Source organism: Topomyia yanbarensis, chromosome 3, assembly GCF_030247195.1.
Source record: "Topomyia yanbarensis strain Yona2022 chromosome 3, ASM3024719v1, whole genome shotgun sequence".
Taxonomy (NCBI): domain Eukaryota; kingdom Metazoa; phylum Arthropoda; class Insecta; order Diptera; family Culicidae; genus Topomyia; species Topomyia yanbarensis.
Window position 1 is genome coordinate 23,662,197 of NC_080672.1, and position 22,711 is coordinate 23,684,907.

At 38.8% G+C, this 22,711-nt stretch overlaps 2 protein-coding genes across 2 annotated transcripts in view; one reads left to right on the forward strand and one right to left on the reverse strand.

The window, feature by feature from the left end:
• The window catches only part of LOC131693814 (uncharacterized), a 34,806-nt gene extending 14,973 nt beyond the window's left edge, over positions 1 to 19,833 (forward strand). Inside the window, exons 2-6 of the mRNA XM_058981958.1 lie at positions 3,408 to 4,225; positions 16,892 to 17,151; positions 17,214 to 17,722; positions 17,892 to 18,123; positions 18,195 to 19,833. Of these exons, the coding sequence (XP_058837941.1) occupies positions 4,176 to 4,225; positions 16,892 to 17,151; positions 17,214 to 17,722; positions 17,892 to 18,123; positions 18,195 to 18,697 (1,554 nt within the window). The 5' untranslated portion in view covers positions 3,408 to 4,175 and the 3' untranslated portion in view covers positions 18,698 to 19,833. The remainder of the gene's footprint in view (positions 1 to 3,407; positions 4,226 to 16,891; positions 17,152 to 17,213; positions 17,723 to 17,891; positions 18,124 to 18,194) is intronic.
• Positions 1 to 22,711, reverse strand: part of LOC131693813 (serine/threonine-protein kinase ULK2) — a 112,919-nt gene that overhangs the window by 51,274 nt on the left and 38,934 nt on the right. The window lies entirely within an intron of this gene.

The window sequence follows — 22,711 nt, forward strand, 5'->3', positions numbered from 1 at the left end:
ATCAGGGGCAGACAAAATCGGGGCCTGATAAAACTGGGCCTTCGCTGTATTGGCGCTTTTTAGGGTCGCCGATACAGTACATTAAAAAGTTTATCATGATTTCTTTCAGATACCATTATACCACATAAGTTTGTCACACATCAACCCATTTTCTTGAACGGCAGTATTTACAATATTTTTCAGTAAGGGTTCCTATATCGATCAACATGATCCTTGAAAATAATTTTGTATTGAGCCGCTTAACGCGTGCGTTATTTTTATGTGCACATTTTGTGTATGTGCGAAGAGTTGACTTGATGAGTTTTTTTGTTAACAAAAGATTGTGACAACATCCTCCTGTAGGTATTTCAAAAGCACAGGCATACTAGACTGGGGCTTAGCCTATTGAAATTTTGGTGAATTGGAACATCGTGGAGCAATTTCAATTTAAAACTCTTGAAATCTAAAAAGTTGACAAGGTTCATCCACTCGGCTGGGGGTTTTTGGCGTAAGAATTGTTAAGTATCTCAAGCGAGAAGACCGGCTAATGAAATTTTCACTTGTATTATGTTATTACATATTTTATTTGCATCGTTTATTTTTTTATTTCATTAATTCATATAATTTATTTGATTTATTTTATTTGATGTATTTTATTCATCTAAATGATTTTTTTTATTTTTTTATTCATTTATTTTGATTTTATTATTTATTCAGGTATTTTATTGATTTCGATAAAAATTATTTTATTGATACAGTAAAGACCCGTTTTCATGAGCCCTCACTTTCATCACCTTTTTACCCGATTTTGTCAACCTCGTATGAAATCCATCCGTTTGTTCCGCTTAGCAGACAAACTAAGTTAAATTAGAATAAATCCTTTCTTGAGCATATATTTCTTTTCATGGAGGTGCAAAATATTGAAAAATGAAAGTATATATTTTTTTTAAATTTTGCACTGAAAGGGTATTTCATACTGTTTAGAGACCAAAGAAAAATATTTTAACAGCTTCGGTTTACTGAAAAGAAAGAAGAAAAGTCAAAACCCCCTTTTGTCAGCCTAGAATACAACATGGGGTTGACGGGCCTTCGCTGTATTATTGATTTGATTTATTTTACATTATTCATTCTTTTCATTTATTTTACATTATTCATTCTTATTCGGTTCAATTTTTTTTCTAGCATTAATTTTCTTCTTTTCTTTAATCTAATGTTTTATTTGAAACGGCTCAATGCGTTAGCACAACTGAGCCGTGGATCTTTTATTTTTTTACAAGTAAAAATAAAAAAAATAAATTCTAAGAATGTCGGTCTGCTAGATCTTGTTGACGCAGTTTGCTGCTGCGTGTTGAGATCCTTTTCCTTGGCGGTGAAGCCGCTTGAGGGTCATTCAGTCTGCCTTCTCTCGCGTTATTGTTCCCGTCCATGTCGTCATCGATACTGCTTTCTTGCTGTTCACGATCAGAGGTTCTTATTTGTTTCTTGTTCTTACGGGTTGCTGTTGTAAATCCGTCTTCATCGGTATTTGCTTCTTTATTGGCGATGCTAGTTGTTGGTTTGGGAGCGGTTGTCGTATTGATATTTTAAAATTTAATTTGTTAATTTAACAAACGGCTCGATGCGTGAGCTTATTTATAATAAATGAACTAGGTGTTCTTCGCACACAATTTACCAGTGTGTGTGTGAAGATTGTTTTCCGGAGCGTCGCCTGATAACGCATTAGCTGAATTCTGTCCGTTTTCTGGCTTGAAGATTGCTGACATCTTTGATTTGTTTTTTTCGGTTTCTGGATTAGGTGTAGGTGAAAACAGTTAATAAAGAAACATAAGATGATACGGCTGCTGTGTTTATTTTAGTTGTTGAAGGGTTTTTTTCTTTGGTAATCCCGTGTAGAGTTGTTCATAGTGTGTAGATTGTTTGCATTGCTGACACGTGAGACTGGTTGTCATAAGTACACATCGTGGTATGAGCACAGGTAGAGTCAAATCGCAGAATTGTGAAGGAAGGAATACGGTACCTCAGTCGCGTTCTCACCACTCGAATACCGTTGCTGATGGCTTGGTATTGCGATATGAATCGGCGAATAGTATTATTGTGCTTACGCGGAATTGCTCAAACAATCGCAATCCTCTTGCGTTATCTTCATATCACGTATCTGGTGAAACTGAATAATATAAATTTTACTCGTAACCCAATACACATTTTATCTTTGTCCACTTCTTGTATAGGCGGTCCAATTTTGCAACCACGGAAATCGACAACGGCCGTATGGTGATACCTTAAAAAATCCCCTCACTGTCGGTAAAGGTCAACTCAATCAATACATCCCTCACTGTCGAAACGAGTATAGCGTTACTTGACTTCTATAACACTGAAATGAGAATAACGATATTTGGATTTCTATACCACAGTGAGCCTATGTACTTAACGCGAACGGTTAACTATATATTTTTTGTTTATTGTGTAAGGTTTTCGTTACTGCTATCTTCAATGGATGGAAGCAGACTGACCGTACGACGTTTGGTATACATAATAGATCAAGCAGCTTTTTTCATGTTATCATTTTTACAAACTTGTAGGATATTCTATCACTCTTGTTCGGTTTATAAAGCATACGACATTATCATCACTACTTTTGTGAACTAGTATAAAAGTTTGAGACTATTTTTCAAGATAATGAATATAAACCGGTTGAAAACTAATAAGTTATAGTCACATCTCCCTGTTCCTCTGATTGACAAAAAAATTATACGCCGAGTGATTTGTTTGATTAAAGCAGTCAAGTAATCAAAGCCTGAATTATCGAATGAATGAATGGTTTTTACGCTCATGAACCAGGGATATGAAATCAAATCCAATTTTTCAACTTGATATAGCAAAAACATTCAAATGCTTGATAAATAACTACCAATTGCAAATCAAGGATGACATTCACATGAACTGGAATATGTTCCTAATTTATTTATTGTTCACTGGTGATATCGTGAATTTTGACACGATTTTCAAAATCATTCTTGTTACGGTATTGTGGATGTAAATCACGAAAATAGGAACGGGTTGCATGCTTGGTTAATTGATTTTTTCCATCACGCAATTTATGATTGCTTTGCTCGACGTACCTTACAGTTGGGCAAACAATACTATTCTTACAATCAATCACTGCTGTATTTGGACTTACAGTCACAGATTTCGGATACTTAAATTTTATTATTTCAGATTTGACTGTCTCTAATGGTTTATCCACTGATTTTTTCAAAATGTCAAAATTGTCCCGTGCCAAGTGAACTGATCCATTGTACTTGTATAGCTCTATTTAGCACAGTATACGCACAAACAAAAGGCTTTTTCGTTACGAACTTTATGCAGGCTAACTTTCAATTTACAATGTTAAATTTTTGTGCTAAATCTTATTCTTATTATTATTCCAGATGCCTGATAAAACTGCTAAACCGATACCCAAGGCAGTACCTGGAACCCGTCAGCTATAATTATCGATTAATCAGACACAAGCGCTCGAAATCGATAGAACGCAACCACCTCCAAAGGCACGCTACCACCTGGATCACGCACCTGAAGCATTCGCAACGGATTGCAGTGCAGAAAATCGCCAACAGAAACACCAACAACAACTAAACCAACCGTACGGTGGCGAACCGACGAAAGTCCATTAAAATGAATCACACACCGACCGTAAGAAGCGTACCACCGTTCAGTGGGAAAACGACCACCAAGAGTCACCGAATATGACTGTGGGTATGAAAGTCACCGTCACCGCCGCCGCCGCCGTTGTTCCACCGCCGATACTACTAGCACCGTCACCGACGACACCACCGTGCGTCGGTCGACCGAATAGAGTTGTTGTAGACCTATCATCGCATGTCGCCAGCGAGAAGGCTTCAGTGTAGAGCAAGAAGCGCACCGAACCAGAGCCAAACGGAGTGTGCAGGAAAAGTAATAAGGGCCATTTTTCGGGTTCGTGCTGCAGTACACGTTTTTTGGAATCGGGTTGCCGAATGATTGATACCGAGGTTATCGAGTTCTAATAATACATTAAAAAAAGACTAGTAACTGTGATAAGCCGAATTCAAAAACTGATAAGGAGTGTTTTGTTCTGCGGATTTAAAAGTGAAATAAGCAGTGATCTATCGTGAAGACGGGAGAGAGAGGGATAGAGGAATAAAATACCGAACAAAACAATGAAGCCCAGACTAAGCAGTGGATTATTAGCGTTGATGCTGGGATTGAGGTGAGATTCGAAGATGTAAGCTGGTTGCGAAGGATTATTGTTTGGGACTTGACAGGTGTTAATGACCTCTCCCAACTGGACGGATTTGTTTGTGTTGTGATATGAATGCACCGCGATAATGAGACACGACCGACGTGCGACGGGGTCGTCATTTACGACACGTGACTGTCGTGTGTTTACAAAAGATCAACCGGCTTCGCCCCCACAGGGGAGAGGGCAGAGATCTTGGAATGTAATCATTACGCAATGACTGGCTCGTTTGGTGTGTTCTACTTCCGCTGGTGGAGTGCGGCAACTTGAGTAAACCTACGGGAACCCGGATATTTGACCTTGCCGGTCATTGTGAATAACTGTTTTGCTTCGTACGAAGTCTATTTCGTGTTTGGTGTTTTAATATTCCAAGCTAAGTGTAGGGTACACATCCGTCACCGTGGTGTCGTTTGCAGCATAGTTCATCGTCCTGATTTTGAGTTGAATGTGGTGGACTATGGCAGCAATACTCGCATTAATGATTAATTAGTGCCCCCGTTGGCATTGGCGAAACGCTAGGATAGTTGAGCTAATTAAAGAACTGGGACGTGTGTGCACATGTGCAGCTGATCAACTCTCCCTTCGGTTTGGTGAATACACCACCAGGAAAGCCAGACCACTTTTGGCGCAGTGTGTAATGATGTATAAATATATAGCCTTGCCGTGTGGTGGGACCATGGTTCGTGGAGTTACTTAGCCGCAATTCAATTTCACTTCGACGATTTTTTTTTGTACCGGTTCTGTCCTGTCCTGTTCCATGCCGAACGGACTCGGTAAATTACATATTTATGTGCCGGTTGGTCTCTTCTTGTCTACACAGTTTGGAGGCGGCTCAAGATTATGAACTGTTGCAAAAGTGCAGTGCAATAAAAAAGCAACCGAGTTGATTTTCAGTGTACGAGACGAGATTGAGCAATGAAAGTGAGATTTGTTGTGGTTGGTTTTTGCGATGGAAGAAAGTGAATCTACAACTTCTTGAAGTGTGCGATATATGTAAGATAGTTGTGTTCAGTGGTCGGTAGGTGCAAGGATCTTTTGGAACGGGGCTCCTGATGTTGCGGTAGCAGTCCCGTGTATGCACTTTGCATTTATAGGACTAAAAGCGAGGCAGAAATTGGTTCGGCTTTTTTCTGGGTGGAGTGGTTGAGTCAGTAAATAAAATGATTGACAATTGTTGGAATTGAAATTAGACAACCAGGAATAAAGAAATCGTTTGGATTGTCAATCGCACACCATGTACAGGTTCGAAACCTTTTCAATTGAATTAGGCAATCTAACGCTGGCTTCATAATATCTTTCGTTTTTGATAAAAAAAACGAAATGGACAGTAACTACAGACGGCATGGGTGTTTTAGTGCAAACGTTTCCTAAAACGTTACCAAAGTGGTAAAATTTCGAAGCATTCCATAAATAATTATCTAATCCAATTCAACGGAGAATGAAAGCGTAAGCGAAAATGAGTGCGATGAATGTTGTGTGATAGCAAAGCTGTCCTGAATGTAACTGCTCGGACTAAAACGATTGTAGCGTATTATATGACTGTAAATTCAACGTATCGACTCCGGTAATGTGATTTTGGACGATAATGATTTCCATTGTACTGAACGAAATTGCCCATGCTTGAACTAGTCGATTAAATATAGTTACAGCATTTTGGGTAGATAAGACAAACCGAATAACATCTTCCTTAATTGGGCATGAAAAGTCACCACTTGTGACTGAACACCCAATATACTAAATTAGAAATGTAATGTGAACAAAACAATATAATCAAATGGAAAACATTAAAAAAATCTTTCTTAATCTTGATATAACTTCCTTATCTGGAAATATTTTAAAAACTGATAATGCATATCAATTTATGTTATCTTCGAATATTTTTTCTATGCAATTGGACTAGTGTAGGTAGAATCAAAATATTGAGTTAAATGGAAGCAATTATGCGAACAATTCGCCCCAGAGCCAGGATACGAATATTACCGCAGGCGATCACGTCGAAATTGCACAATACAACATGCAACGAAACTGATTGGTTATTTTTAAAAATAGGCGCATATCAATAGTAAAAATAGCTAATTAAAGTCCAATTTAGAAGTTAATTCTTAAGTCTATAAAATTATTGGACTGTCTGCTGTACACCGGCACAGTTTGACGGAATGACAGTTTTATAGCACATATTTGAGCTCTTGCCAGTATACCATTTCAGGAAAAATTTTACATAGTGCGGGAGTGTCATAGCTTCTGATGAATGTTAGAGCAACCGCATCTGTAGACATTCTTTTTCGTACACATTTTTGTTAGTGGTACCTAGATAATGTACAACTTTTGGATTTGCGACCACAACTGCAAACGGCCTGCCAAACCAAGCGCTTTTTGAGGAAGTTAGACAACAAGGCAAGACCTGGAAGATGGTAATTTGGTAAAAAATTGATCTAAACCGCGCTACGCTAACCAATTCTGTCGATTTTTAGCGAACGGCTCTAATCTACTATAGCCAATAGACCGGCACAAAAATTGATTTTTTTTCGGAACACCGCTCAATCGAAAGGTAATTGGCACCAGAAGCCCCATTCCAAATACAAACCTGGTTTACTCACATTTAAGTTTGTATGTAAAAATATGTTAAATGTCGACAATGGAAACAATAAATTTAGTATAAATTTAGTTTAGGAAACAATAAAATAGTAATATATTTGGAAACTCGAAATTAAAAACTAAAATTCCAATACAAATTTTCACAGTAACTTTGCGTACCTCAAAACTTACGGTCGTGTAGTTTATTTTATAACGAAAAGCTTTGTTGAAAATCGCACATTCATTTGAGGTTCCCCTAAAAGTTATTAAACTTTGAGGACTAACCAATTTTTTTTGAAATTTCCTATTCTAAACATGTACGAGAAAGAGAGGCAAAACGTAAGTTTATATGAGAATATCTTTTTACTGCAAACTCGGATCAATTTGCGGTCTTCGGCAATGTTGATCCTTACACCTTAAGCTATATATCTGCAGATTTTGGGATGCACTGGCATTTTGTACTGAATTTATTGTTTCAATTGCCTATTTTTCATATATTTTCACATACAAACTTGAAAACTCTTGTGAGTGAATTAGAGTTTTCGAAAAATGCTGTGTGTGAAGCCAATTCCCATTTGATTTAACAGTGTTCCGAAAAAAAAGTCAAAATTGTTGCCGGTCTAATAGGACATCTACAAAAATTCTTTCGATCTTCAAAGATAAATAAATTTGTCCGGTAACCTCCAATCATTTTGTTACTTTCAAACAAGTATTCGGACTAATAGATAATCTCAAAAATGTCAGAATTACTGTTGGTACCAGATACAAAAAAATTCTGGGGCACCTAGTCTTTAACTTTGAATAGCTCAAAATGTAGTGTACGATTCTCTCTATCAATCAGTAGTACTCCCAATTTTGGCAGTGTCTAATTTTTATCAAAGAAAGTAAAAATGAACAGTCTTTCTACGATCTCAAATCATATAATAATAATCGTATTTATATCCCTGTCTTATGAGTTAAAATGAATCAGTAGGTGAAAATATCAAATGAGCAAATCAATACAATTTCAATTGATCGATTTTTTGCATTCTTGTTTGTTGTAATACCTGCTAGACGGTATTCCACCGACTCAAGTAACATTTTTTCGTGGAAACTTGGAAATCAAATCTCAATCCATCGAGCGAGGAAAAATCAGTTTTCTGTGAATTTGATTATAAACGTGTACATGCAAAACATGAGTATCGTGAAAGTATGTTCTGGCGTGGAAAGTAGTTCGCTTGGTTCTAATATGAGAATGAATGTGCGGTAGAAATTTATTCAACATTCCACTAAACCAAGGTTTCTCAGTGTGATGTGACGTGATATAAATCCACCATCAATTCATGGTTTTCCACTGTATGCGGGTTGGCTTACCACAGCCCCGAAATGGTTTATCACGGAACTTTCATATTGCTGTGTTAGAATAGATGCTAAAAACTGTTAAGCAGACCCGCAAGCAGAGACATTTGTGCGCGCTCTTCGGGAAGAAAAAAATTACTTCCAACATTCAAATTCGATCAAAAGATAAAAAAATTGATTTGCTTGCTTGAACCAACCCAATGGTTTGTATTGGAAAAGGCGCACAAACTGCCATATATCAAAGCTGCTCAAAGAAATATGATGATTGTTGTTTAATTTATTAAATTGACTTTAAATTGTGAATTCATTCGTCACCCCAAATAAAATAAAATATGTTTTGATTTCGGTTGGCTATCCACATTTCTAGTTCTAATTTGTATGACATCGGGGTCTCAGTCCCTTTCAGTATTTATTTTATAAGACGCGATTTCGTCCAACCCCGATATCGTCCAATTCTGATTTTGTCATTTTGATTGAAAATTCTTTGGATGGCCTCTAGCGGACGAACCCAGTCAAATTCGAGTAAATCCATTCTTAAGAAAAATTTTCTTATCTTAGAGATGCAAAATATGCAAAAATAATGCTTAATTTTTATATGTTCATGGGAGACCCTCTTACGGGAAATGTATACTAAATAATCCGAAAGGGTTATTGGGTTATGTCTAGAGGCTAAAGAAGAATATTTTAACAACTTCAGTTCATTTAACCCATTCCCCGCGTGTGATGCACTCCACTACACCGGTGCACATCAATCGAAAATCCTATATGTGTAGATCACTGCACAAAGAGTAACTTGAAAATCAAAACAAAAATGGAAGGGAAGCACAATTTTGCAGAAAGAGTCACATTGATGAACCACTTTTTGTGCTCCACCTCATTGCAAACAGGGTAAACAGGTGAAGCAACGTACAATTCAGTCTAACTTAAATTAGAAGAAACGTTGTGACAAACTTTTTAAATTACTCCCACTGCATCTCTACGAGCAGGGCACAAAGAGCCTATTTTTTCTCTTTTGCATGTGCCGGTGCCACACACAACGTACTGAAGAGGAATAAAACAAAAGAGAAGAGAAGTGCTTGCAAAAAATAAAAATTGCGTTTCCCGGGATTCGCGAATCCCGGAAATCTGTATAGAATAATTCCCGGGATTCAGAAATCCCGGGAAATGTGAAAATCCCGAGATACCTGGGAAATAAATTACCTGGAAGCTGTAGTGCAGAAGGACAAAAAAAAACATTGTGAAACATTAGTTTTCCATGCAACTCCTTCCTATCGACCAATTTCACTTCATAAATCTAGCAACAAGATTATAAAAAAAAACACAGTCTGCTTCCTCATCTCGTACAGATCAGAAGCCAAAAAGCGACCTGCTTGCGAACAGCACACAAACAAAAAATACTACCCGCGCCGCGCCGCTCTAACGTGTACGTGTAGCATATAGACACAGGAAAGTTCCGTTGCAGCTAACTGCGAGTGAAATGAGTGAACAACAAAATAAATTTCGCCCATTACGGGAGAACACAATCGCGATTGATTTTTCGCAAACCCGTCTTAGACCTTCAGTGCGCGAGGTGGAACAATTGGTCAAGGTGAAAATGGAACTTGATCTTACAGAGATATCACACGTCCAGCTTCACCACACCAGGAATGTAGTACTAATAACGTTCAACTCCTTAGCCGAGGCAGAAAGCTTCGTAGCAAAGAACAACATGCAACATGACGTCGAATATGAAAACGTCAAAACCAAGATCCCCGTGTATATGGACCTTGATCTAACGGAAATTCGCCTCCATGATCTGGCACCTCGTACTAGCACGGATTATATTAAAAGATTCATGTCGAAGTATGGAGAAGTGGAATCCGTCTCTAACGACACTTGGAGAAACTTTTTCCCTGGCATTCTCAACGGTGTTCGGGTTGTGCGAATGCGGCTGTACCAACCTATACCATCTTACTTGACTTTCGAGGGCAGATCATCTCAAGGTGTTAACTACATACAAAGAACCCTATGCACATACCCTGGGCAGGCGCCCACGTGTCAGTTCTATAATCAGACTGCACACTACGGTAAGCCATGCGCCAAAACAACTAAAGAAAACTCATCTTCAACCACCACTACCAAACAACCTTCAACATTTGCTGATACACAACAAACAGCCGGCCAACAAATGAATGCCGGACAAACAATATTCCACGGCATCCCAAAGCCAATACTCACCGTACGCAGGGATGAAATAAACAAGAAAGAAGACGGCTATATCAAAGTCACTCGAAAACACAAAAAGCACCAAAAATCTAACAGCGACAACCATTCTAGTGATGACGATATGGACACAAACACAAGCGAGGGGGAAGGCAGACAGATTGATCAGCAAGCAGTAGAAGGTACACCCGACCATCGCTCACCACCGAGAAAGAAAGTCAACACAAGAAACGGAAAGCAGTGCACCCAGGATAGTCGACAAAAATAATGTTCGATGGTTTATATATATTTTGATATCTATTTTGAATGAAATTTTGAATTTGTAATTTTTGAAATGTACATTATTTTCAAAAAGGCGAATGACCCTCGAGGTTAAAGCCTTAATAAATAAACAACAAACAACAAGATTATAAAAACATGCTTAAGCCATGGCGGCGATTCACATTCTATAAAAATGCGGCCCTGTGCGGTAGAAAACACAGGATTCAGTCGTCGGGAAACTAAGCTTGCTCATATGACCCTATTCCACACTTTTCCTTTGCCTCCTTGCTCTACCTTGAGTTCTATAAAAATATTTCATATTTTTCAATCCTTTGCTAATAGAATGTCTTTATAACACAAATACACATCCAATTGTATTGGATCGATTCGTTCCTTCCAACCTGACCCTAAAATACAAAACACGAGGCAGTACAATTACACAGGCAACTCTTTGTACATATCGAGGACAAATTAATACGTACCGACCTAACCGAACGTTATCGAAAACTATGCTCAGAAGCTGATAAGAAGTACTCATCCACGGCAAAAATTAAATTCATCGCATCATTTACAGTATCATTACTTGAACGATCAACTATTATAGTTGCTAAATTTGTGGCTGTAATCCAGCTAATAATGACAACTGCAAACAATGCGTCCAGTACCTCAAAATCAACAGCCAATACCATCATCGAGCAAACTAATTTCCAACTTTTATGCTACGTAATCTTGCACTGCTGCCTCATAGACGAGGTGTCCATCTGTAACGCATTCGGTGTACTTTCTCTTCCCAAATAGGTTTACTTCTGGGAACTATTAACTCTAATTTCCTAAACTTTTGCACTAAAAAAAAGATAGATTTTCATTTGTAGCAAATTAGTTTACGCCATAGTAAAAACTATAACTAAAAACTATTTTTAAAGCTCGCTTTTCGCTCAAAAAACGGACTTTTGAAATTATAAAAACGCCAGGCATTTGTTCGAGCGGGTTAATATCAATTAAGCTTAAGGGCTCGTTTGGTCAAATTGCTCTATCAGACCTTAATCTTTACTAAAAAACTTTCAATTACCTGCGAAAAATGAAAAAAAAGACATTTTGGAGATCGGAAATCTTTTAATTGAGACATTGTCATTATCTCAGGGACCATTCATAAATTACGTAACATTTTTAGAGAAATGTAACATGTTTCTACAGTGGAGCCTTTTTTTCGGAATTCGTTGCGTACTATCAGATGAGGGGGGGGGGGGGGGGTGGTTGCAAATGCATTTATGACATGGGGGGAAAATTTGGGAAATTCTTGCGCAACGTAATTTATGAATGGAGTTTAGTTTTGACAGATGTTTTACTCTTTATCATAGAACTACCGGTTGAACAGCTCGTCCAGATGATAGGAACATCATTAGCTCTATTTAGTTGCTTTGTAGCGTACGGGGGAAACTAAGAAGGCATAACTACAGACACAGTGAAGTCTAGATAAACAGCTGAAAAAAGCACAAGTACAAATGAGAGTCTCTCTTTGTTTACTCTCTATTTCGGCAATAACTCGGCCGCTTTTACGTTTGCTCCTAGCTATTTCAGGCAGAGCCCTTAATAGGAAGCACCTATTAGAATCGGATATATTGGCTCAAATGGCATGGATTTCGGCAGCTATGGTATCGCAAACAGAGTTAAATCCTGGATGAATTTTTCGGATATCAGCGTGGTGTCACCGAATGATTTGCAAATTGGGTGGGTGGGGTGGTTTTTGGATTGATTTCAATACTACAGGGAGCGACGTGTGTGCTGTTTGAGAGTTTGCGCTTGAAAAAAAATGCTTGGGTGTGCATTGGATTGACGATGTTTTCGCTGGTTTGTAGGTACGTAGCCTATTGACACACACGTTTCACATTTCGGCTATATGTGATACATTTTTCATCACTAAGGTATCTGACAACATGCTTCTGTAGCTAGTTCTAAAGCACGGGCGGACTCTACTGGATTTGCGCCCATAGAAAGGCGGGTATTAGTTAGGGCATGTTCACCAACGTATTTTTTATATGGAAGTTTCAAAGCGGAATTGGAACGGAAACAATCACGACCCCAGCAGAGCCTTTTGATTTATTATTTCGAACAGTTTTGTTTTGAACTGTACAACTGGTATACGCTGTCGTTCTCTTTGATGCTTCATTTGAAATACGTGTGGAACTGTTTTGAATATATAAAGAGTATTCAGCACATACACTCAGGTTCGATAATTAGGGAAAAAATTCGAATCAAGTAACGACCTAAGGACACGTACGGGAATGGTTCAGTTCTCAACTCATGATTTTGACAGTCGATAAAAGTGGGAAACAAAAGAGAAGAGAAAATTGTTTAAACCATCTTTGCGCGTGAAGAGCACAAAACCTTTAACTAAATTAGTTTCATCAGAATCCGACACTAACTTAGTGACATGATGAAGCTAATGGAGAAAAAATAGTTTTTACCGAAATTGTTCTTCACTAAGGAGAAATATAGCATAGCTAACATCAAAATGAGCTCCTTTTCTTGCGGGACATCACGTTTGACTACACACAAAAAAAATAATGAAATTTAAAGAAATGTAAATCAATACGCATGTAAACATACAAAGATTGAATCAAAACTTTGATTGAAAATTACGTTAAAATCAATGCACTCAATTGGAGTATCAAAAAGCATACAATTTTACACTTTCATTCGTGTAATATTACATGTCATTCATTTTACAGCAATATGCGTGTAAAAATACAGTGCATTGGTTTTCCATTTAAAGAAACTGTAATTTTCAATTCACGTGTAAAATTATAATAAAATACGTTGAAGAAAGCACGTCAAGTCGTGTGGATTAGTGATGGAACTTAGTTTTACATTTATATTCATGCTCCAAATATGTGCATGAAAATAAACTTAAAATTGCGAAATATTTTTTCTGTGTAGGGGTTTGCTCAAGAACACAAATTGTGTCTCCGTATTTTAAAATTAGCGTCAATCCGGTGCTAGCTCACTCCTGTCACTAAGTTAGTGTCGGATTCTTATGAGACGAAGTGAAATAATAGATCAGTTAAAAGTATAGCAGAGAGCATGGTGTCGCACATGCTTTTAAATTTATGTTACTGTTAAATGACGTTCAACAAATTGTGTTTTAATGGGGAGAGTGTGTAACAAATTTTAACATATGGGAGCAGGAGAGTAAGCTAGAACATGAGTCGATAGTTGTGATAGATTAAAATTCCATAACGAATCATATTGCACGCTCTTCAAGAAAGCTACTTTTTTAATGTTACCGTGGTCGTGTCCGGTACACAATCCTTCAACTTTTTGCGCTTGTGAACGATTTTGTTGGTTTATTTAGGTGTAGAATTTATCCTTCCCGTATAACCGCAAAGTATCCAAAAGCATCAGCCACTATCGCTGTGAAGAATAAGTCGAACGAGATCACTCTTCTCCATAGTTAACAGTCAAGTAGAATGAAGTAGGCAAGACAAAGGCATCGCCTGAGAAGTAGTCTGTGCAGTCTTATGTTTCCATCATTCTAAGAAAGTCCTAACAAAGAAGCAGACGTCACATCCCTAGCTATCAGTCCAGTAAAGATGAAATTAGCAGTCAACGAAAACATCCGATGGGACAGTACCCTAGCAACAATTTAGGTTTTATGGCACTCTTGATGCCCTTCATAAAACTTAGAATGCACTTGTAGTGTGCTATAAAACTAGAAATGTTCCTTGGGTAGTATTTCACCATTCTGAGGTTATTTTTGTTATAATATTACTTCTTAGGAATGAGGCAAGGCTGCTGATGGCAATTTATACGCATTTCGTTGATTGTAGGCCGGGTAATTATCAAAATAGTGCGGCTGCCTCCCTAATAGGGCCAAAATAGGCTTTTTACCCTTTATGACGAAGAGAAAATTTATTTCATGTGGGTGGGTTGAGAAGGAAAATTGAAATACATTTTTCGTATGTAAAAAATGACAGGCACTGTTTGAAATCTCCTCTGTTTTAATCCATCACGCTCTCCATTTAATTTGTCGTCATTATGCCAAATTAAACAAGAACGTAAGAAATGTTGCACCGCGAAATAAACGAAGAGTTTAGAGAGTCATGTAAGTGATACCTTTTGAAAGGTTCGTGATATATTGTTTGTAAGCAACACTCATTGACAAGTTTCCGAAATTTCACGCAAACAGGCATTGAAACAAGTGGATACTAAAGATAGTAACTAATGTTAATTTGGGTACTAGTTTAGATACATCGTCGAACTAGACACCAAGTTGGTGCTAGTTACTGACGAGATGAATTTGAAACACAAAAATCAAACTTAATTTAAGTTAGGTCTTTCCTTTTTGGAAATTAATATTGCATAATGCCAGACGTTTGCTTCCCCAGCCAAAAGACAAGAGTTCGTTTTTGCTTTCTCGTCAGCAAGCCAGAGCTGCTGTATTTGCTTTCCGGGAAATCACTCGGGACAAACCAGTTGCTTTGTCGTGTGAAGTATTTAGATTTTTATTGCGTCTATCTAGTGCTAATTTGGGTACTAGTTTAGATACATCGTCTAACCAGACACCCAGTTGGTGCTAGTTACTGACGAGATGAATTCGAAACACAAAAATGAGACATAATTTAAAGTGGATTCTTGATATCTGTGAGCAACCGAGCCAAAATTCGAAAGTTGATTACCGACCATTGCATTGAAATGGTTCTAATAATTTAATTCCTACCTAATCTTCGGGTTTGCGCAAAGTTCAAATTTACGACCTAACAGAAAAAACAACAGTGCATATTTAATAGATTATAGAGCTACGGTTCAGCTGAAATCTAAACTGTTTTCAAAAGAAGTCCGTTTTCGATCGTCGAGTATGCTGAAATCAAAGTTGAACTGTGACAACTCCGCCTGCCTTTCACATCCTGCCTAGCCCCCCCCCCCCCCCCCCCCGTTTTGTCTTGACAGAACTTTTGATAACACACTGACCGGGTGTACCTTTTCTTCGCGCAGGAATCAAACACCGAACACGAGGCGCTCAACCATATATACAGCGCGAAATTGAACACCCGTACCCCCGACCGCACTTCTAATATGGACTTAATTCAATTATTCAACAACAGCATGAAACGGCGCGCACGACGCGATCGCGACCATCGCAATTCTACGATGTTTTGTCAGAAGCGCCGGCCGGCAGAGGCCCATTACCAGGCGGTTTGGCCCGGGGTCGCACTTTCCCATCGTTCAATCAGTTCGAAACAAGCTGATTGTGCGAGTGCGACGCCAAATCAGGGCCCATCCATCCGTATGGAGTGTAGATGAGCGGCGATGATAGAACTAGTAGGGCGGCGAAGGTGTCGGTGGTCGGGGAGCATTAATTCAATTTAGGGTTCACTGTTAGATGGTCCGATTCGTACGATGGGTGAAGGTTACGTATGCAAAAATCGCACGCACATGTTGTTATATTATCGATTCGTTGTCATTTTTTTTCGGAGTAACTCGAATCAACTATTTTTGCACCCCCGCAGTAACGAAAAACGTGATAAATAAAAGTGACGTCACGCTACTACCAATATATAGATGATAGAGCAACTGCGTGTGTTGCCGCCGTGTTCGTCTGTAAACTGCGGTTTCTATTCTTGGAAATTGCTATTAAATACGGACGGTTTAGCTGACGGAGGATGATCCACTTTTAAATTTACGCCACAATAGTTTGATTGAGGAGCAAAATAGAGTCCTTGATTCCGGGACGCAGTTGGTTCGACTAACCTACATCACGGTCGGAACAATTTGAATCGCATTTCTCATTTCGAGCTCTTATTGTTTTGTGAAATCAGCTTTTGTCACAATTCTTGGAACACCGGAAACAGAGTCATACACACATTACAAACACAAACAGTATCGCATTGCATATCGGATGACACTATCAGTTCAGGGGGGAAATTGATTACAAGTTCCCCTTTTAATGGCATTGACTCCGACGTCATGTAGTGGTCAATAAACGAGCCCGCCGACGGTTTTTTCTAATCAAATTGAAATTATTAAACACTAACAATCATGTGTGATGATAATTGCAATTTGATGTTTTCCTTTCACGATTCAATCAATTGCCTTGACCGCGAGACCTAATGGGAGACGAAACAGCTGCGGTTTCACTTCAAAATCCTTCATTGACCTATCGAAAAAGGACTGCCGAAAGAACCCAGCCCTTTTCGTGACAGACATTAATTAATCAATTTCTCTGTTTCTTTTACTCTCACCATCACCCAAACCCCCTTCCAGCGTATGCTTGCAGGTCCTTCAAGCTTCTGCGAAAAATACTGACAGCAGCAGCAATACCGACTATCACTACGCCGACGAGTATGACGATGATGAAGACTATGACTACAACTACAGCTACCAGGATCAGAACCCGAAGGCAGCCGCTGACAATGACAAATTGTCATCGACCACCACATCCAGCACCACACCAACTACCACTCAAGCCCCACCGGTAACCAGCAAATCGACAGCTGCTCCGCTGTGGAGTGACGAGGATGTCGGTAAATGGTCTAGACACCAAAACCATTCATTCATTAACCTTCGTGTCACTTTTATTCCACAGTACGCGAGGTCTACCCCTGTCCCCGAGAATGCTCCTGTGAGGATGGCACACAGTTTCTCAACTGTTCACAACGGTCACTGACCGAGATTCCGCAGAATTTGCCACGGGACGTCATCCGGTTGGATCTTAGCCGAAACAACATCAAACAGGTTCCCGTCGATGCGTTCCTAAATTGCACCGATGTACGGGAGATTTTGCTAGATCAGAACGTGATTGAAGAGATCGACAAGGAAGTGTTCGCCGGTTTGGTCCGTCTTGATCTGATAGGGTTGGCAGGTAATCAGATTGCACACCTAACACCGGATACTTTTGTGGAGGCGCACTCTTTGCGAAGATTGGTGCTTAACGAGAATCCGCTCGTTGTTCCCGACGATGGACCACTGTTGGTGCAGGAAGAACTGGAAGAGCTAGAGTTGGCCAGTTGTAACTTCACGGAATTGAACCATCAAACCTTTGGTGGATTGGAAGGGCTTAAGTCGCTGAATTTGGCCGGGAATGTGTTTGATGAGGTGAGTTTTTCAACATCTGAACATCGGATCAAGTCCTTCGAAAAAAATTCTCTCGATATTTAAAAAAGGTTTAAGACGAATTGATACAATCGATCATGATAGACTTAAACAATACAAAAGTCAAACTAGTCACTGTATCATTCACAAATCACCTTCCCATCATCAACAGGACCTCAGCACCGACGTGTTCGAACCGCTGGTGAACCTCCAACGGCTGCATCTGCCACCCCTTTCCGAGGAGACCGTACGGGATCTGTGTGACGTGATCAAATCGATCGATGTCGTAGACATCACCACGCATAACATCAGTTGCTTCTATCTCGCCTCAGAAACATCCTACGAAGAAAGTATCATCACTCAACGTCCGATCACTCCCGAACCGAAAAGGGAACCAACAAAAGGTGAGAAATTTTCAATCGCATAGGTCCTTCCAGGAATTTAACGTTTCTTTTATTTCATTCCTTTGAACCAGATTCGGATGATCTTGACGCCACCAGTACGGCGAAACCAGCGAGAAAAATGATCACAGAGGAAAATGAAATCATTCTAAACAAAGAGGAAATGCAAAGTACTACGGAACACACGACCAAAGCCACATCGCGAAGGACAATCAGCACCACGACAAGAACTGCCACCACCACTACCACCAAAACCACCAGCAGCAGCACTGCTCCTCCAACAGTCAGTGGACCTTCGTCGGCCTCGATCACTCACCCGGCGGCAGCAGACGACGACGACGACGTCAAGAAGGAATCTACTCCCGAGGCTGGGAAACCTTCCATGCTCGCCGCGATCAGTTCGGAAACGATGAAACAACTGCTGATGGGAATCATCGGAGCCGGTGTGCTGATTCTGATTGCTGGTATCGTGTGTAGGCGTACGGGACTGAAAAACAAAATCTGCGGATCCAAACGGAGGCCTGCACCGACGGATCAGGTGCGACCAGCCGAGGAGGTTCCTCTGAATAAGGTTTAAGGATCGTCAGTTTATTTACTATAGAATGTGCGTGCGTGTGTGCGATATTGTTTCAAAGTATTAGATTACGAATGTCGTCTGCTTTGCTTTGAGAGGTGCGAAATCTTGCCGAGCAGCAGCGGCAGAAGTAGGAGGACGAACACATAATGGGGCCTAGAGATTTGCTGAGCAAATACTCCGGACCAAACGCATTTGTAAATGTTAACGGGTAAGCAGGGGTAGTACCAGTAGTAAAAAAAGAAGAAACCACGATGGCGTAATTCTACGGGAACTGCCGTAATCACCACGTGTATAATGGTAGTAGGCAAAAGAGCAATGTAATACACGAATACGAAAACGCTTTTGTAAATATAGTTTATGAGTGGATGCGCGCGCGTAATAAAAAGGTGTGAAACAGTGTGACACATCGCCTGACTAACTGACCGACTGAGTGTATCAATGGAGTACAAGCGAAGTCGAAGGTTAAAATGACGTACGCGAGGTAATGAACGAATGAGGGAACGATAAGTTTAACAAACAGTTGATAAGTAGATTTTAAGTAGTAAGCATCCACACTTGTGGACACACACACACAGATACACACTAGAAGATGGAACATTCCTAGCTGGAAGATAACAACCAAAATGTGCGCCATGGAAACAAACTGAACCGAACAAATGTCGCGATAGGAGATGACAAGAATACTACAGCCTATTATTTGATAAATTTCGTTAATAGTTTAAGCATAGGCCCCGTAATCTTTCACCAAAATGTAATATTCCCGCAAATACGATTGTCTATAAAACCACATTGTATTCATAAAAAAATAATTTAAATTTTGTATACGCTGTCCTTTCACAACTTTTTATAGAAGAGAGTAGAAAACGTAGCACAGTGCTTATCACCCTTGATATAGTCACAGTTTAGATCATTACGGCACAGGTCGATAATATTCCTAGTTAAATAACATAAGGCTTTCCCATACATTAGTCAGGAAGTCTCGGACAAGATAAATAATGGTTGTCCGAAGTCTAGGGTTTCATTTGCGCTATATGAACGTTTAAATAGTAGTGATAAAAAGGCAATTTTACCATAACGGAGGGAATTAGGTAGCTACAAATAAATACTTGATCATGTGGTAGAAAAAATGGGGCAGTTTTTCTTTGAGACGAAAATGATGTTCCGTTGTAACAAAAGTGATATAACGTGTTACTACTTATCACTATCACCACCTTCTCGGATTGTAGATCAGAAAACGTGGCTGCATTCGACGAAATATTTCACGTAATGTTGTATACAAGCTTTGTATCCAAATTGCATACCCGCTGGGCGTTTATTATTTTTCATCAGCAGCCCTTATTTCATAGAGAAGAAACTCAACACACTTCAATCTAGGCTTAGGTGTGTACGCAATTTCTCGAAATAATTGTAATTGCGATGTAGTAGGGTTTTCTGAAAGTGACACGTTGTCTACATTTAACATCGAGATATATGCAGTATGATTTTTGCGAATGGCACACGTGGCAAGAATTTTCCGCGCAATAATGAGTTTGGTGTATTCGGTTTACCGACACTCAGTGGAGCTTGGTACCTAACGTAATCGTGTCGTTGCGGTTTTAGAGTAAACGGCAAAAATTTAGTTTTTCGTTCACCAAACGACAAAAGAATATCACTCTTTCCATTTTTTGCTTTTATTCTAGAACGACTAGGACTGTGGACTGTGACTAATGCTTAAGATCTCCTTAAGATTTTCAACCTTTTTCAGGTGCTTCAAGTTATTTTAGTGGGATAGTGCCCTCGGTTGAGGCTGTGTATTGATTCAGTTTGAAACGAAAAGGATTTGAGAATTTTTTTGAGAAGATGTTTTAACCGAATAAATTTTTGTATCCCCGGTTGGCATAATTTATCTTATCGGAAGCTGAGTTTTTTATTATTTACGTTAATTGACATCTTAACTTTCGCCTCTGCATCTGGTTGGACAAATCTCGAATCCAGATGAGCTGAGTACAAGGGAATTAGGTAATACCAGGGTTGTTACGAAAGACGACAATATAAAAACGCTTCCAATCCGTGCGAGATTTTGCACGGATGTCAAATCAAATAACGGTTGCCTATACATCTTTAAAAAATAACAAAAAAAATTATTTTAAAATTCTAAGAAAGTTCTCATGTATTGTCCATCTGAATCTTTTATTAACAGGCTGAACAAATCGTGTCTTGCTACTTCTGAACTGTAAGACTTATTTTGAAATAGTACAACCCAAAATATTTCCGACAAAAAGTTTTAATCGTTGTATTAACGAATGTAACTTGGATTGGATCTGATACCCGTTTGATGTTGCTGTCGTTATTGACACTGGAAATCGCTCGTTCTAAAACGATCCGTCAAAATGCAGAAATCTGGTTAATTAACAAATTTTTTATGCGCAACAATATATGGGCCATGCAAATTCTGATTGCCGTCTGCTTATCGCACCGTCTGACCGTGCTTCCACATGCTTCTCATTCGATTAGCGAACGCTGAATGATGCACTTAGCGCATCACTTTCGAAAGCATTTGCATTACAATAAATGTTCAGGGATCAGAAATCAGTAGCGACTGGCTTAAATGGCACGTTCCCCATGTTGATCGGAGATTTATACCTGGCCATGACTTGTCTTTTCATCATTTTCATGATCGGAAGGATTGGGGAAATGGTAAGGTTAGAGATAAAGAACATAACGACGCAGAGAACATAGACAATATAAGTATTTTTCACACTTATAGAGGGGCGTATATATCAACACCCCCTAGGGGATATTGAGATAGCAGAATGACAACACTCCCGAAGAGATATTGTCATTCAAATTCGACTCTAACCTTCGCAGGTCATTTCGCCAAAAAAAGATAGATATATGAATTGGGAAAATATCAATCGATGCAACAACAAGTTGCACAACATTTCCACATGATTTTGTAATATAATACAATCCGTTGAAGAATTAATCGATTGCGTATATTGATTTTAATTTCATACACTACTCCATCCAAAATAAAATCGATGGAAATTCGGTTACGCATATAAATCTATGGATTATCCTGTTGAATTATTTAATTCAGTCGATTCACCAGGTTTTCAGCACGAGATGGTAATATTGATTATTGGTTTTATACGTAACCTACCCAGCAGTCTCCGTCAGACGAAGATTTTTATATTTTTTCGAAAGAAAAAAGTTAGTACTTTCAACTGTAATCACAGCCATCTACGAATATTTGCGATTAAGGAAGTTGCTTAAGGTGTAAATTGAACTAAAAATATTCGAAAATAACAAAAACTTTGTTTTTTTCAAGAGCTACAGATTCATCATTGTTATAAAAAATGTGTATTTTATCGCTTTTAACAATTTTGTAGAAGACACTTTTAATAATAAAAAGTAATCGTAAAAAGTTATATTACAAGAATTGTTTAAGGGGTCTATCTCAAGCAACCTTACATATCTCGCTAGTGTTACTATGTTGAGCTTTAGTAGACCGCGAGCTTCTAGCTAAATTATTTGGGGAAATAAATGTTCTATCCCACTTTTAGGGGGATTAATCCCTAATTTCATTATATCAAAAGATGCGTCTATTTACATCTAGAAAGTTCCTCGAAAAAATCCATTCTCCAAAACCAATGGTTCAGGAGTCATTGAATTTTGATCGTGAAAACGTCGTTTTGCAACACTGTGCACCGCATGTGTTGTAAATGAAACTTTGTGTGCCTATTATATTAGTTACTGCGCAAAATCGACCCACCACAACTGTGCCATGGTTGAAAAATTTCATTTAAGCGACCATTGTAACTAGAAAATATGAAGGAGTAGATTGACTGCTACCAAGAGATTTCGAACGATTGTGAGTAGTAAAACAGACCAATTTATTTAATTGTGCTCCAGGTGGTCAAACCAAGAACATTGTCTATCCGCGAGAATTACAATAAGTTTCTTCTTTGTAACAAAAATATTAGTTATTTTTGGTATATTTAAACTATTTCGTTTAGTTCTGATGGGTGTAGC